General features: G+C 46.8%; 1 protein-coding gene across 1 annotated transcript; it reads left to right on the forward strand.

The window, feature by feature from the left end:
- Positions 1-11,974: 11,974 nt before the first annotated feature.
- Positions 11,975-12,913, forward strand: LOC123345303 (olfactory receptor 11L1-like). The gene has a single exon (XM_044982075.1). The coding sequence runs from the start codon at positions 11,975-11,977 to the stop codon at positions 12,911-12,913; it is 939 nt and encodes a 312-aa protein (XP_044838010.1).
- The last annotated feature ends 3,980 nt before the right edge of the window (positions 12,914-16,893 follow it).

The raw sequence follows: 16,893 nt of genomic DNA on the forward strand, positions 1-16,893 counted from the left end.
CCTGCACTGTATCTGCAACCGCCCTCCCCCGCCACAAAGTCCAATACCCCCCTCACCCAAAATAACAAGAAGGAGGTGCGCCAGGGGCCGTGAAAACTGTCACTCCACCCCAGCAGAGTGTTCAAGTACCAAAAAGCTCTTATTCGCTAAATTTTGAGAAGTCCTTCCCTTCCTGGATCACCCAAGCCCAAATCCCAGTTTCGTTCCCTCACTGTGTAGTTGATTATTAAAAATTGTTTGCTGTTCATTACTGTTTCCATCATGTTTCTTTACAGAAGACTTTGTGTGAAGTGGGGGGAGGGGTTTGGTAATTGCATAGGACGGTCACCATTAGCTGGGTACAGACACGGGGGCAGGATGTACAGCAGGTCACACACACAGTGCGGTCACTAGGCACCCTGGTCAGTCTGGGAGGTGTTTTTCATGTTCTGTGCATAGGCTGCAGGTGCCCTGCTCCAGCTATATTTGGAGCTGGGTCTCTCCCCCGGCCCTACCTGGATCGGGCCCTGGCCCCCACGGGTCTCCCCCCGCCCCGCCGTGCTGCGTACCTGCCTGACAGTAGAGCAGCTCCCTGGTGCCCCAGGATCCTAGCGCCTGCCACACACAAATGGCAAGGCAGGCTGCCCTTACCCTGCCCTTCCACCATAGCCCTGAGCCTCTCCAATGCCCCAAACCCTCAGCCCCAGCCAGAGCCCTCATCCCCCTACACCTGCTCCCCCTTCCCACACACCCCTCACCCCTTCCTACGCCCCCACCCCAAGCCCAGAGCCTGCACCCCTCACCCCTTCCTTCACACCCACCTGTAAACGTCCTCCCCCCCAGTCCTCCCCCGCCACAAGGCCACATAGCCCCCGCACACAGAGTCCCGAAAAGGAGGGATGGCAGGCTCCATTGAAACAACCAGTCCGGCAGTGCAGACCGCTCTAGGGGCAGAGCCTGTCATTCCTCGAGTGTAGAAGCAGTCTGTACATCACTGCACACCCTACCCACCACAGTCTGCGTCCCTGTTTCAACCCTTTAACGCGAATTCATTAGTAAAGAAAACGTTGTTAATTAACAAAATTCCATTAACTTTATTTTTAAACATGTGTTGGAAGGGGGGGAAACGTGGTGAACGGGGTATGTAACCGCAGAAGAAAGTCAGCAGTAACTGAAGCAGGGGCAGGTTCAGCTTCTCTGTAAAGAAACTGAACAGTCACAGGTTACCCTGCTCCCCGAGGAACCTAGCTTTCAAAGCCTCCTGGATGCACAGCGCTTCCCGCTGGGCTCTTCTAATCGCATGGGTGTCTGGCTGAGCGTAATCAGCAGCCAGGCGATTTGCCTCAACCTCCCATCCCGCCATAAAGGTCTCCCCCTTGCTCTCACAGAGATTGTGGAGCACACAGCAAGCTGCAATAACAATGGGGATATTGGTTTCGCTGAGATCTGAGCGAGTCAGTAAGCTTCGCCATCTCCCCTTGAGACGTCCGAAAGCACACTCCACCACCATTCTCCACTTGCTCAGCCGGTAGTTGAAGAGTTCTTTGTCACTGTCCAAGGTGCCTGTATAGGGCTTCATGAGCCAGGGCATTAGCGGGTAGGCTGGTTCCCCGAGGATCACTATAGGCATCTCCACGTCCCCAACAGTTATTTTGTGGTCCGGGAAGAAACTACCTTCCTGCAGGCGTCTAAACAGATCAGAGTTCCTGAAAACACGTGCGTCATGAACCTTGCCCAGCCACCCGCCGTTGATGTTGGTAAAGCGTCCCCTATGGTCCACCACTGCTCGCAGCACCATTGAAAAGTAGCCCATTCAGTTAATATACTGGCTGGCCTGGTGGGCTGGTCCCAGGATAGGGATGTGAGTCCCATCTATAGCCCCACCGCAGTTTGGGAATCCCATCGTGGCGAAGCCATCTATGATGACCTGGACGTTTCCCAGGGTCACTACCTTTGAGAGCAGTAACTCAACGATTGTGTTGGCTACTTGCATCACAGCAACCCCCACGGTAGATTTGCCCACGCCAAAGTGGTTCGCTACTGACTGGTAGCTGTCTGGCATTGCAAGTTTCCAGAGGGCTATGGCCACTCACTTCTGCACAGTCAGGGCTGCTCGCATCCGGGTGTCCTTGTGCTTCAGGGCAGGGGACAGCAAGTCACACAGTTCAAGGAAAGTGCCCTTACGCATGCGGAAGTTTCGCAGCCACTGTGATTCATCCCAGACCTGCAGCACTATGCGGTCCCACCAGTCCGTGCTTGTTTCCCGGGCCCAGAATCGCCGTCCCACAGCATGGACATGACCCATTGCCACCATGATCTCCACGGCGCGGCATACCGTGCTTTCTGAGAGGTCTGTGCCACTCTGAGACTTCATGTCCTCACCGCGCTGCCGTTGCCTCCTCGCCCGATTTCTCAGCATCTGACTGTTGAAGAGGTGTACGATAAGGTGTGAGGAGTTGACAACGGCCATAAGTGCAGCGATGATCACAGCAGGCTCCATGATCGCAGTGGAGTGCTGTGGCGTCCACGCTGACACTTATAACAGGAAAAGTGCGCGAACTGATTTCCCGCCGGCGGGAGTGATGGTTGAATGCTGACAGTTACCCAAGACCACCCTCGACACAGTTTTCCCCCCAGCATGCATTGGGGGGAAATCCCAGAATTCCAATGGGCAGCGGGGAGTGCGGGAACTGTGGGATAGCTTCCCACAGTGCACTGCTTCCAAAGTCGACGCTTCCCCCGTTAGTGTGGACTCACGAAGTCGAATTAGTGTCCTTAGTGTGGATACACAAATTCGACTTCGTAAGGTCGATTCCACAAATTTGAATTAAGTTGAATCGAACTACTCCTGTAGTGTAGACATACCCTTAGTTTTCATACAGATATCCTGCTACCTACAGAAGCCTTTGAAGATGCTGAAATGCCATTGACGCAAGACCAATCAGCTATAGAACCTTTAGCTGTCAACCGATTATCCAGACAGATAAAACTACTCACCCATTTAATGTCAAAGACATCCACATGCAGCATCAGCAGGGCATTTGTTACTGTTGTATGGGAACATGAACAGCTTTCGTTATATCATCATAGGTTCTGCAGATTTTCTCAGCTCTTCTAACTTTAGAAGTAGTTGGTCAGTAGTCTCTCCACAGAGACACTATCATCCACGTACTCAAGATGTATTAATGATGAATCTTTAAAATTCACACCTCCTACTTTGGCCTCAATCAGCTCTGTTATCGGAGAGTGTATTAGAACACGTCATGATGTAAGTGAGAGAAGGCATCCCAGTTGTACTCCTGATTCTACGGAAAACCAGTCTGTAATACAACTGTTGACCCACACACAAATAAATGTGCTGCAGTACAGTTGCTCCACAATGCACACTAAGCTCTCAGGTATCCCATACTGGTGTTGCAGTATCCACAGTATCCACCCTACCTGCTGTACCTACAGGGTTCCTCCCTGGAGGCAATGGTTTCACCCTTTTAAGCTGTTCTGGCCCCAGCTCTCCAGCTCAGCCTCATGACAGCTCAGTCCTCTTCTGGGAGATTACTGCTGTCCAATTGTAGGCCCTTCCCCAGTGGCCTATGCGGGAGATCCAGACCCACCCACTACTCTGTGCCCAAGCCCAGGGACCCTAAGAATAGCAGTCATGTGCCACCATGTTTCTTTAGCAAAACTGCCTTTAGTTCCCTGGGCCACTTCCCCGCAGCCCCAGCCTCCACTGATGCCTTACCCTTAGCTCAGGGCTCTTACAAGTTCAGGCCCAGCAGCTATCCAAGAACTCTTCCTCACTCCCCCGGTCCCTGCCAGCACTGAGCTGTCCATTGTGTTGCAGTTCTCTTTGGCCAGCCAGAAGCCCCCATCTGTGCTCCACAAGGAACTGACTGTATCTGGTTCTGCAGTTCATTTTGTATGTCCCTCCCGGGCCCTGGTTGGCTACTCCCTGCAGCTCTCTGATTGGCTGCTTCCTCCACAGCCACTCTAGACCACTCTAGACCACTTGGAGGACCTTTCTACTGCTCCTTTCCTGAGATCTGTGTAGAGAGGGCCTCTGGGCCTACTTCACCCCACCACAGACCATCATAAGTGTATTTGGGGCCCCTATAGGAAACAGTCACTCCCTGCTCCATACAGCAATATCTTCCATGTTCAACCCCCTCATCTACAGCCTGAGGAGCAAGGATCCCTGGGAAGGGTTGGAAGCAAAGCAGTGACTTTCCTAATGAAGAGACGAATGAGGACCTCTAATGTACTGAAGGTTCAGTTCTATTGGAGTAGAGACAGTCAATCTGACCCAAACCCTGTGGGACCCAATTACAAATGTCAGGTTTGGGATGGGTATGAAAACTCAAACTGTAATATTGTGCCACCCAGTTCCCACTCCTCCACCAGCCCAGGCCCCTTGGAGCCAGAGAGAGGGAGCGCAGGGAGGCAGGGGCTAGAGGTGGGGTAGGTGGGGAAGGGGAGTCTAGGCAGAGCCACATCATTTTGGGAACAGGGAGAAGAGCTGTTTCCCCTCCAGAGCAGTACCCGCTTCCGGTTGTGCAAAAGCAATAGCAGGAATGAGTAGAAAGGAGCCGGGCAGGCAGTTGTTGTGGGTGGCCAGGGTGGGGGAGCGGGGACAACATACCATCACATGTTTCCTCATCCCACTGCTTCCTCAGCCTGCCGTGTGTCTCTGAGGCCAAGGTGGGGCTCTTCCCACTGCCCTTCTCCACATCCACCTCTGCCCGAGCTGCCTCTGAACCCCAGTCTCCTCAGCACACACCCCAGCCCCAAACCTCAGCATGCTGTTCAAAGCAACCTGAACCCAACAGTATCTGACTGGAAGTGTTGGGTTTGGGTCAGGTGAGGTCTGAAAACAACTCGACACCCTCGGGCTGGGGTCAGGTTTGGATTGACTGTGGCCTAGTCATTTTTAGGCCGGGCTTTAAAATTAGGTTTGAGCAGACCTCTATATTGGAGACCTTGTGTAGCGGGCGGTGTTTGAAACAGTTTACAAGTTGTAAGTCACAGTTACTTTTTTGTACTTTCATTGTGTTTCTTTATGAACATAAATAAAAAATTAATCAAAGAAAGAAAGAAAGAAAGAAAGAAAGAAAGAAAGAAAGAAAGAAAGAAAGAAAGAAAGAAAACTGGAACTTTTCTCCAGATCCTTTTTGTCATTAAAGCTTTTCTAAATTAAGAACCCTCTTGAGGTTCACACGTTTATTTTGTTTATGCAACAGACATTTCAAAATGGTAGCAGAGGATGTTATGCCTTTTCACTGAGGGAGTCAAAGCAATCCACAAAAGGGACGGGAAGAAAACCATCGCAATGATGTAATCTTCAGTGAATGGGAAAAAGGCATATAATTAGGCAGCAATGTCATCTAAAAGGTTCTGCAAGTCAACAACCAAGTCCCAGCTTCTCAACATTCACATGAACATGGGAAAGGAGTGTAAGGGACACGTGAGTTGCCTGCGCTATCTTATGACTATTATCTATGTGTGTTATCATTATCGTGTGGCTTGCTAGACAGCTGCCAGGAGGTTAATTCCAATAGGACCAGAGACCACATAGGCTGGGAAGCAGACAATAATGCCTGATATCTCCCTGTTTTCTGGTACTTTAAGGACAGTATGAAACTGCAGAAAAACCTGAGTGTCTCTGGATTAAATTTAGAATTATGAACAACAAAGGTAATGTCGTGGTGGGAGTCTGCTACAGACCACCGGACCAGGGGGATGAGGTGGATGAGGCTTTCTTCCAGCAACTAACAGAAGTTGCTAGATCACAGGCCCTGGTTCTCATGGGTGACTTTAATCACCCTGATATCTGCTGGGAGAGCAATACAGCACTGCACAGACAATCCAGGAAGTTTCTGGAAAGTGTAGGGGACAATTTCCTGGTGTAAGTGCTGGAGGAACCAACTAGGGGAAAAGCTCTTCTTGACCTGCTGCTCACAAACAGGGAAGAAATAGTAGAGGAAGCAATAGTGGATGGGAACCTGGGAGGCAGTGACCATGAGATGGTCAAGTTCAGGATCCTGACACAAGGAAAAAAGGAAAGCAGTAGAACTGAGACCCTGGACTTCAGAAAAGCAGACTTCGACTCCCTCGGGGAACTGATGGGCAAGGTCCCCCAGGGAGAATAACATGACGGGGAAAGGAGTCGAGAAAAGCTGGCTGTATTTCAAAGAAATCTTATTGAGGTTGCAGGAACAAACCATCCCGATGTGTAGAAAGAAAAGTAAATATGGCAGGCGACCAGCTTGGCTTAACAGTGAAATCCTTGCTCGTCTTAAACACAAAAGAACAGCTTACAAGAAGTGGAAGATTGGACAAATAACCAGGGAGGAGTATAAAAGTATTGTTCAGGCATGCAGGTGTGAAATCAGGAAGGCCAAATCACACTTGGAGTTGCAGCTAGCCAGAGATGTTAGGAGTAACAAGAAGGGTTTCTTTAGGTATGTTAGCAACAGGAAGAAAGTCAAGGAAAGTGTGGGCTCCTTGCTGAATGAGGGAGGGAACCTAGTGACAGAGGATGTGGAAAAGCTAGTGTACTCAATGCTTTTTTTGCCTCTGTCTTCACAGACAAGGTCAGCTCCCAGACAGCTGCACTCTGCAGCACGGTATGGGGAGGAGGTGACCAGCTCTCTGTGGAGAAAGAAGTAGTTCGGGGCTATTTAGGAAAGCTGGACGAGCACAAGTCCATGGGGCTGGATGCGCTGCATCCGAGGGTGCTAAAGGAGTTGGCCGATGAGATTGCAGAGCCATTGGCCATTATCTTTGAAAAATCATGGCGCTCGGGCGAGGTCCTGGATGACTGGAAAAAAGCTAATGTAGTGCCCATCTTTAAAAAAGGGAAGAAGGAAGATCCAGGGAACTACAGGCCAGTCAGTCTCACCTCAGTCCCTGGAAAAATCATGGAACAGGTCCTCAAGGAATCAATCCTGAACCACTTAAAGGAGGGGAAAGTGATCAGGAACAGTCAGCATGGATTCACCAAGGGCAAGTCATGCCTGACTAACCTAATTGCCTTCTATGACGAGATAACCGGCTCTGTGGATGAGGGGAAAGCAGTGGATGTACTATTTCTGGACTTTAGCAAAGCTTTTGATACAGTCTCCCACAGTATTCTTGCCAGCAAGTTAAAGAAGTCTGGGCTGGATGAATGGACGGTAAGGTGGATAGAAAACTGGCTAGATGGTTGGGCTCAATGGGTAGTGATCAATGGTTCCATGTCTAGTTGGCAGCCGGTATCAAGTGGAGTGCCCCAAGGGTCGGTGCTGGGGCCGGTTTTGTTCAATATCTTCATTAACGATCTGGAGGATGGTGTGGACTGCACCCTTAGCAAGTTTGCAGATGACACTAAACTGGGAGGAGTAGTTGATACGCTGGAGGGTAGGGCTAGGATACAGAGGGACCTAGACAAATTAGAGGATTGGGCCAAAAGAAATATGATGAGGTTCAACAAGGACAAGTGCAGAGTCCTGCACTTAGGATGGAAGAATCCCATGCACTGCTACAGACTAGGGACCGAATGGCTGGGCAGCAGTTCTGCAGAAAAGGACCTAGGGGTTACGGTGGACGAAAAGCTGAATATGAGTCAACAGTGTGCCCTTGTTGCAAAGAAGGCTAATGGCATTTTGGGTTGTATAAGTAGGGGCATTTCCAGCAGATCGAGGGATGTGATCATTCCCCTCTACTCAGCACTGGTGAGGCCTCATTTGGAGTACTGTGTCCAGTTTGGGCCCCACACTACAAGAAGGATGTGGATAAATTGGAGAGAGTCCAGCGGAGGGCAACAAAAATGATTAGGGGGCTGGAGCACATGACTTATGAGGAGAGGCTGAGGGAACTGGGATTGTTTAGTCTGCAGAAGAGAAGAATGAGGGGGGATTTGATAGCTGCTTTCAACTACCTGAAAGGGGGTTCCAAAGAGGATGGATCTAGACTGTTCTCAGTGGTACCAGATAACAGAACAAGGAGTAATGGTCTCAAGTTGCAGAGGGGGAGGTTTAGGTTGGATATTAGGAAACACTTTTTCACTAGTAGGGTGGTGAAGCACTGGAATGGGTTACCTAGGGAGATGGTGGAATCTCCTTCCTTAGAGGTTTTTAAGGTCAGGCTTGACAAAGCCCTGGCTGGGATGATTTAATTGGGTTTGGTCCTGCTTTGAGCAGGGGGTTGGACTAGATGACCTCCTGAGGTCCCTTCCAACCCTGAGATTCTATGATTCTATGATTCTATGACAGTCCTGGCGTCAGTGCCATTGAAGTGTTACCTCCACCATGCTGGGTTCAGCACGGGCTGGTAACCGCAGACAGGAGGACAAACAGGTGGGAAACTGAAACAAGGAGCTTTGGGAGTGGTTGAAAATCTGAGCAGCTGGAGCTTAGGAGAGAGGGATGCAGAGTCTGTGGGGGTACAGAACCAGCTGTCTGCATAAGCTAAACCTACCTAAACTTTAGGTCAGCCAGATGCATGTCGGCTGTTGTGTTATGCTTTGATTCCTGTGGTTCAGATTAAATGATACTTAGCTTCACAAAGGCTGGTTTGGGTCACTGTGTTCACCCCAGTTACAGCTCCCTGAGAGGAAGTCTTGCAAGGGCAGATGAACCTAGTCAGGCCTGCTAAGCACACACAGCTGGTAAACAGGTGTTGCAGCCTGGAGACTGGGTCTAAAGAGTGGGAGAATTGTGGGTTTGCACCTCAGTGAGGTAAAGGCGCAAGGCCTCACATCTGCACTGAGAGATGTCAAAGGTGCAGCTAGCCTTGAACCATGATAAGGACAAGGGTAAGGGTGGATAAGTGTTGCTAGTATAGCTAGTAACCTTACATGCAATATTTGTTCTCCTGTATGCAATAATAATACTAAGCCTTTCTATAGAGCTCTTTGGCAAAGAGTTCCAAAGGCAAAAAACAGGATGAGGTGCCTACACTATGTCCTTTTTGTGCTTTTCAAAGTCTTTCCCTTCCTTCCTAAGCGACAAAGTAAAAGCTTCAATTTTAGAATTGGGGAAACTGAGACAGAACATGGGAAGTGACATCCTGAAGACCATGAAGCTGGCCAGTGGCAAAACCAGGAATAGATTCCTGCCTATCAGAATTTCAGAGCACTGATCAATCCCCCTGGATCATACTGACTCTCAGTGAATTATCATAGCATAATTGATGTTAGGGATACAAGAGACATATAAGGTCACAGATTTGTAGATTTCAAAGCTAGAAGAGACCATTATGATCATCTAGTCTTAGCTCCTGCATAACACAGGGCAGAGAATTTCACCCAATGATTCTTGCAAACAGCCCATAACTTGTAGTTGAGCTAGAGCCTTTTAGAAAGAAACAGCCAGTCTTGATTTAAAGACTCCAAGTGATGGACTCGGAGTATCCATTACATTCCTTGGTAAGTTATTCCGATGGTTAATTACATTCACTGTTGTAGCCTTATGTTGAAATGTCCCAAATTAATATTAAGTGGTTAAAGATAAGGGCACAATAAAACCTAGCTTACTTTTCAGGTTCGAGCCTCTAGGTCACTTACAGAAAATGTACTTAGTACAGGTCCCCTAGGCAACCTTTAACTGATACAACCAAACTTTATTTTTTAAAAAAATGATTAGTTAAGCAAACAGGTGTGCAATTACCTCCTACACAATACTACAATTACACTTATACTCGAAGATGGAATGGTTTATCAAGGGGTGATCACTGAGAACAGAGTGACAGTACCCTTTGGATGTTAATTGCAGATCTCTACAATTTAGCAAGGCTACTCCTTTTATACTCTATTATAATACTAATTAACATTAAACTTTCCTTTACCATAATTATATTTCTGCCACCTTCTTATTGGCGGTTTATATTACACATTATTTAAATTAACATCTGCTCCAATGTCCTTCCCATACGATCAAGATAGGTAGCATTTTAATAAAACATTCTCAACAATTCTCAAAAACACTGATTAAAAACCTTACTTAAACCTGTTATAACCCAAACATAACAGTAACATACCCTGGGACCTGTCCTTGCCAACTCTTACTTTCCCATACCACTCTGTCTCCAACTTATCTCTGACTTTCTCACAATAGCAACTTCATATTCCCATCTTTCTCTACACTTGAGCTAATTTAGACCCAAAATCTAACATCCACTTATTTCTGAACCTCACCACCCTATAGGCTACACTGTTAAAAAATGTAACTTATTCTAGCCTGAGCTTCCAGCCATTGGATCTTTTTCTGCCAGACTAAAAATTCCTTTTTGATCAGAAATTTCCTCCCCATTTACTTATAGACCATCATCAAGTCACCTGTTAACTTTCTCCTTGTTAAGATCAATAGACTGAGCTTCCCATCTAGTCCATCACGATGGGGCCAAAGAAGCATTGCATCTTATTATTTATGTGAATCTATATACATTTTATTATGCTCATACGGTATAAGCACTAACTTGCATTCCTTGTAACCCAATTACTTAAGTAGGGGGCTGATAGTTTGAGAGAGAGCAGATTTTTGTTCTCTGTATCTACATACTCTCATCTGCAAAACCCTGATCACTAGTTATTAGCTCAGCTGCTCATGCCTCAGCATCACAGCTTATGTTAACAGGGACACTTCTGCTGCCAGTTCAGAGGGTATGTTTTGTTTGGGGCTGGGAGCAAAGCACTCTCAATTAAGAAATGGTACTATGGCTCCTGGGTCCTTTGAAGCTAAACTGAGCCCAGGTCTGGGATCCTGAAGGGCAGTGCTAGACTCATATTTCCACGCAGGCATTTTTCTAAAAGCTTCTATCTTGTAGTTAAGCTCATATGTTGTGTTCTGACTGATTGGGCTGGAGCAAAAGCACATAGTGCTATTGACCAAAATCTCATTCAGACTAAAATCTGGGGCTTAAAATTTTCCTTCAATTATTTTTCAAGCGCATATTGGGGTTTTGAGCATTTTTTTTAAATTTTCAAAAATTTCATTTTTTCACCAAAATATTTTAAATGGGGGATGCAGGGCCTCCTGGAAGTTGTAGTTTGATTCTTGTGTCTGCATTCTCCTCTGTGGCTGGCATCCTCAGTTTGACTACACCTCCCATGATGCGTCATGGTCTCCTATTTTATTAAGGGGAAGCTGTGCATTATGGAGTTCCTGTTTCAGCAGTAGTATGGGAGATGTAGTCCAGATGAGGATCCCAGCCCATTGAGGAGAACGGGGACATGAGGAGCAAACTACATATCCCATGATGCACTGCAACTGCCTTTTGTGGCCAAAATCTCTCTTTTCAAGTGTTTTGCGGAAAACTAACAAATTTCCATAGAAAAAAATGTTTTTGACCAGTTCTACAATGGCGCCTTTATACCAATACAGCTGTTCAAAAAAGCAGGGGGCTTTAAATAGGTGTGGAATGAGAATCTTACCCATCTGTATTATTGCTGAAAAAATTATAAGTAGGTTACTCTGGGGTTTGCAGACGCATAACTGAATTGTTTTTTCACCATTTATAAAGTTAACCAAAAAGTACCCTTCCGTGAAGTTCTGGGGTCATGCTAATGGATGTATTTGTAGCTGTTGTAACAACTGCCATATTGCATCAGGCCAGGTGAAAAAATATGATATATTAAGGGACATATTTTCAAAGGTATTTCTGTGCCTAAAGATGCAGATAGGTGTCTAGTTGGATTTACTAATGTACTTAAACAGGTCACGGGTCAGATTTTTAAAGGTATTTAGGTGTCTAGTGGGACTTTCAAAAGGATCTAGGCACCTAACATCCATTCAAATCAATTAACTTTAGTTCTTGAGGTTCTTTTGTAAAATCCCACTAGAAGAACAAGTGAATCTTTAGGCCCTTAAAAGCTTTTGATAATCTGGCCCTAAGTAAACATTGAATACAGTTAAAAAGGGTGGAATAACAAGGGAATAGTTATAGATTTGGGGAAAGGAGATCATTCCGGTTTGATTAATCTTTCTTCCTTCCTTTCTTTCCTTCCAGAGAATACATGGCACACATGCAATGGAAGAATGAGACATCCATCACCAAGTTCATCCTTCTGGGATTTGTGAACCTGAATGAAGTTCAGATTCTGCTTTTTGTGGTGTTTCTAATGATCTATATTCTGACCGTGGCTGGGAACCTCCTCATAGTTGTGCTAGTTGTGTATGACCAGCACCTTCACACCCCCATGTACTTCTTCCTTGGGAACTTGTCTTTCCTGGAGACCTGCTACACCTCAGTCATTTCCCCCAGGTTGCTGGCTGGGTTCCTGGTAGAGGATAGGACAATCTCCTTTGGGGACTGTATCACACAGTTATTTTTCTTTGGTGCTTTGGCTTCCATAGAGTGCTTCCTCCTTGCAGTCATGGCTTATGACCGTTACGTAGCCATATGCAACCCACTCAGTTATAAGGTTATGATGAACTTCAGGGTCTGCCTTCTGTTGGTATCTGCCTCCTGGATAACTGGATTCTCAGCCTCGGCTTTAGTAGTTGGGATGGTGCCCCAGCTAAACTTCTGCGGCCCCAATGAAATTAATAATTTCTTCTGTGACATGGCAGAATTGCTCAAATTATCCTGCGCAAAAAGCCCCCTGGCGGAAATGATCATTCTGGTCTGTTGCTCCCTGGTAACCCTAGTCCCTTTCCTCTTCATAATTGTGTCTTATGTTCTTATCCTCTCAGCCATCCTGCGAATTGCCTTCTCCACTGGGAGGCAGAAGGCCTTTTCCACCTGTGCCTCTCACCTGCTGGTTGTGAGTCTGTATTACGGCACCATCATAATCATATACATGGCACCATCAGCGGACCTGTCCCCAGGCTTCCATAAAACTCTGTCACTTATGTACACGGTCGCCACCCCAATGTTCAACCCCATCATCTACAGTCTGAGGAACCAAGAGGTGAAGGGGGCCTTCAGGAAAGTCATGATGCAGAATTTAGGCATGATTTAAACTGTGATTTTCAGATTGGCCTCAGGAAGTTTAGCACCTAAGTCCCATTGGCAGATCAGTGCCTAATTTCTTTAGACCACCTTGAATAACCTAGCCCAGATCTCAACAGAATTATGACGATTGCCTACAATCTTAACTGGATTTATTAATGATCTCTTTGACTGGGTCTTTCTTCTTCTCCAGCGTCACTCAGGATTTCACAATACTTGGTCTGAAAAAATTCCTGTGAAGTTAGAGGCAGGAAGTTTGAGAAGGGACTTATATCATGGCCCTTATTGTCCAGCTGGGTTTGAAGTGTCTTTGCATGGTTGCAAAATGAAATGTGGACACTAAATTTTGGTGCCTTAGATGTTTCTAAGATCTTTGATTTCCCTTGTGGTCTTTCCTCCATGCATACAACAACAGCTCCTCCCCCCAGCTTTATCTGTACAGAGAGTCACGCAAATAAGCAGAACATGCAGAAAAAGCATTTTGCATGACCAAGTGTTCAAGGTTGGAGGGAGGGTAAAGCAGCTGTGAAGACATGTTTGAACTGAGTCCCTGTTGTCAGTCTGAAACAATAAGGCACTGCATAGCTGAGGCTCTAATACTGGAATTTATCCTTGACAAAATATGAAGTCTGCCTGAGATTTTCAAAGGAGCCTATGAGAGTTAGGCACCCACATCCAACTTTAATTTGGGCGCTTAGTTCCTTTCACTTCCTTTGGGAATCCCAGCCTTCCTGGTTGCCAGATGCCAAGGATTTTGTGGCTTTGGTAGTACTGGCCATCACCTGAGCTCAAGAAAACCTCTTCCACCAAGTGTGAAAAAGAGCAAACTTCAGAACATCTGAAAACAGGCCAAGGAGGACAGTGGTTTGTGCAGAGGGATACACATGCACATTTGTGTGTGTACGCACATCAATTAATGTAAACATTCTGGCATAGTCTATATAACCATTGCATTTATGCATCACAGTATATTGTTCACATCTGGTTCCCAGAAGTAAGCATTTCCATCAGTAAGTTTTCTGAGGAAAGCTGTCCCACACTGATCTGAATTATACAGGTGTTTGGGGAAGAATCCACTTTTTTCTTATTGCAAAGCCTCACGGGAAATAGTTATTCCCTGTCGAATTCAAGGATTTGCATTACTACAAGCTTGTCCCAAAACTTTTTAACTCAACCCATCGCCATTATGGACAATTTTGTGTCTCCAAAGCTTTCTTCTTAGCAATGCCCGATGTAACTTGAATTGTTTTTCCCAAATGTAATTGCATTTAGTGAAACAGCCTGATGAGTCTCTGGAGGAAAATGATTGACATCATGATGAAGCATAGCTTACCTTTCTGAGCAATGATGGTCCATTATAATGCCCTTTGCCAATATTCATCCTTTATTTCATGGACTAGCTGTGCATAACTCATACTGTCATCTAGTAGTCACCTCACAGAATAAATCTCTCTTTCACATTAAGTATGATCTACTGACATCTAGTGACCAATATACACTGTAGGGGACAGTTTCTCTTTTTCACTCACTTTGCTCCCAGTCAGGTGCTCACTTTGCAGTATAACAGCCCATTTATCAACCATTTCTTTTGCTCCCCACTGAAACGTTATCAACTACGTTCTCCAGTGGTGTAAAATAAGGTTGCTCCACTGAAGATCTGCCATCTAGTTTAAATTGATGTAGCTCCATTGGAGTTAATGGGCCACATTCCTCTATGGTGTAAATTGATGTAGGTCCATTGAATCAGTGAGCAGGGCTGCCCAGAGGTTTCAGGAGGCCTGGGGCAAAGTGGGGGAGCTGCGGCGCTTGTACTCACATGGCGGCGTTCCAGGTCTTTGGCAGCATTTCGGCAGTGGGGGGCCCTTCATTCACTCTGTGTCTTTGGCAGCACTGAAGGGCCCCCTGCCACCAAAATGCCGCCAAAGACCCGGAGTGACTGAAGGGCCCCCCGCCGCTGAAATGCCGCCAAAGACCTGGAGTGACTGAAGGGGCCCCCCCTCCGCCGAAATGCCGGCCGAAGACCCGGAGCGACTGAAGGGCCCCCCACCGCCGAAATGCCACCAAAGACCCAGAGTGACTGAAGGGCCCCCCGCTGATGAAATGCCACCAAAGTCCCGGAGTGACTAAAGGGCCCCCCGCCGCCAAAATGCCGCCAAGACCCAGAGTGACTGAAGGGCCCCCCACTGCCGAAATGCCGGCCAAAGACCTGACCGCCGCCAGGCCAGGGCTTGCAGGGCCCCTGTAGGGCCTGGGGCAAATTGCCCCACTTGCCCCCCCCTTCTCCGCACGTGGCCCTGTCAGTGAGACAGATCCCCAGCTGCTGGGAATCAGCCATAGCTGCACTGGAACCAATGGCCCAGATCCCCAGCTGTGGGAAATTGGTGTAACCCCATTGAATTTAACAGAGCTACATCAGCTTAGTAGAACTGAGAATCTACCCCTGTCGCTGCTCCTTTTGTATCCCTTGTTTTCTGCAGCCACCCAGTCATCTTTTTATAGTACGGCTGCCCCTTTGTAAGCCCAGAGGTTCTGCTGACATCTGGTCCCCATTATACAATGTAGCTGCTCCTTTCTCACTGCATACCAATCATCCAGTACAATATACATGCTAAGGTCTCATCAGTGACCCAATTTAGGCATGCTGCAGCATTTAGACAGTACAGCAGCACTGTTCTCCTTCCTTCCCAGTCTGAGGCAGCAAGGTCTGGTGGATCGGTCACTAGAGGTGTGGATTTGTGCCCTCGCTCTGCCATATAGCTGCTGTGGGGCCTGGGGGAAATTATTTCACTTCTCTGTGCCTCAGTTTGTCTTCCCAATCTTTGTTACCTTTATCTGTTTATACTGTAAGGCCATTAAGTCAGAATCATCTCGTACTGTATGTGGAAGCCCTAGCAAGCACAATAAGGCTGTGATCTTGGCTAGAGCATGAAATCACAGCTGTGATATACAATATTACTACTAATTGTCCTTTTTGGCCTATTGCTGATTGGAAAGAAGTGGAAGGGGCTATTTCTGGTGTTCTCCATCCTGAAGCTAGTGGGGCTGGATCACAAACAGCGCCCCGTTAGGGTAAAACACTAATTTTTCATCTCATTACTATGGTCACAGTTTGAGGTACAAGAGATTTGAGTCTCTACTCGAGTTTGTATCTGTTTGAATACTCCTTGGTGGAATAAACATTTCTAGTCATTCCCTACAACCTGTCTGTCACCGCCTAAACACCACTGAAGTTCACTGCAAGTTGTGTCTTTTTTTGCAATATGTTTTTATTGGCACAAAGCAAGATTTATAGGCAACAACTCCATGAAAACACAGCCCTACACGTTAACTAATTTTATTTTACTTATGTGTGAATTTCCTATCAAGATAGCACCTTGTAACACAGAGAAATATTGAAATACAACAGGTCAGAAGAAGAGAAATTGTATTTTATATGGTTAGCAGATTGGTGAGAGGCAGAGAGATGCCACGGTCTCTCTTTCTCTCTCACATCCAAGAAGTGGCTTCAGGGATTCTCTCCCTTTATTTGCATGGCAGCCGGGAGTGGGATGTTGCTTGTTTACTCTGTCTCCGTGTTACAATCAACTGGAGGCCCTTGGCTGTTATGGCTGTTAAGAGGTGCATGGAAAGAGCTGCACAGAGGAAGCCATTTGCAGTGCACGCACAACAAGAAGTTTGTTCACTCCTACAAAGCTTCATATTCAGGAGCGCCAGCTACTGACACTTCATTCATTAACTATTGACATAGATACAGACCTCTCTCATTTATAGAACACTTTTGTAATGCAACACAGTGTCCTCTGCTGAGGTGCGGATGGTGGGGTCTGCCCAATGTCAGAAGGTCCAACACTCCATTAAGATGAATGGTGCAGTTCCCTCCACTGAGAGCTACTGTCTCAGGCTCTGTGAAGACTCAGGCAGCTCTTGCTGCATCAATTACACTCAAAGCAACTGTCCCTCTTTGGCTTTCTGCAGACTCAATCAAGTGTT

This window comes from Mauremys mutica, chromosome 12 (genome assembly GCF_020497125.1).
Source record: "Mauremys mutica isolate MM-2020 ecotype Southern chromosome 12, ASM2049712v1, whole genome shotgun sequence".
Taxonomy (NCBI): domain Eukaryota; kingdom Metazoa; phylum Chordata; order Testudines; family Geoemydidae; genus Mauremys; species Mauremys mutica.

Excerpts from the sequence above, each read along its gene's own strand:
- LOC123345303 (XM_044982075.1), top strand. The coding sequence starts at position 11,975 with ATGCAATGGAAGAATGAGACATCCATCACCAAGTTCATCCTTCTGGGA.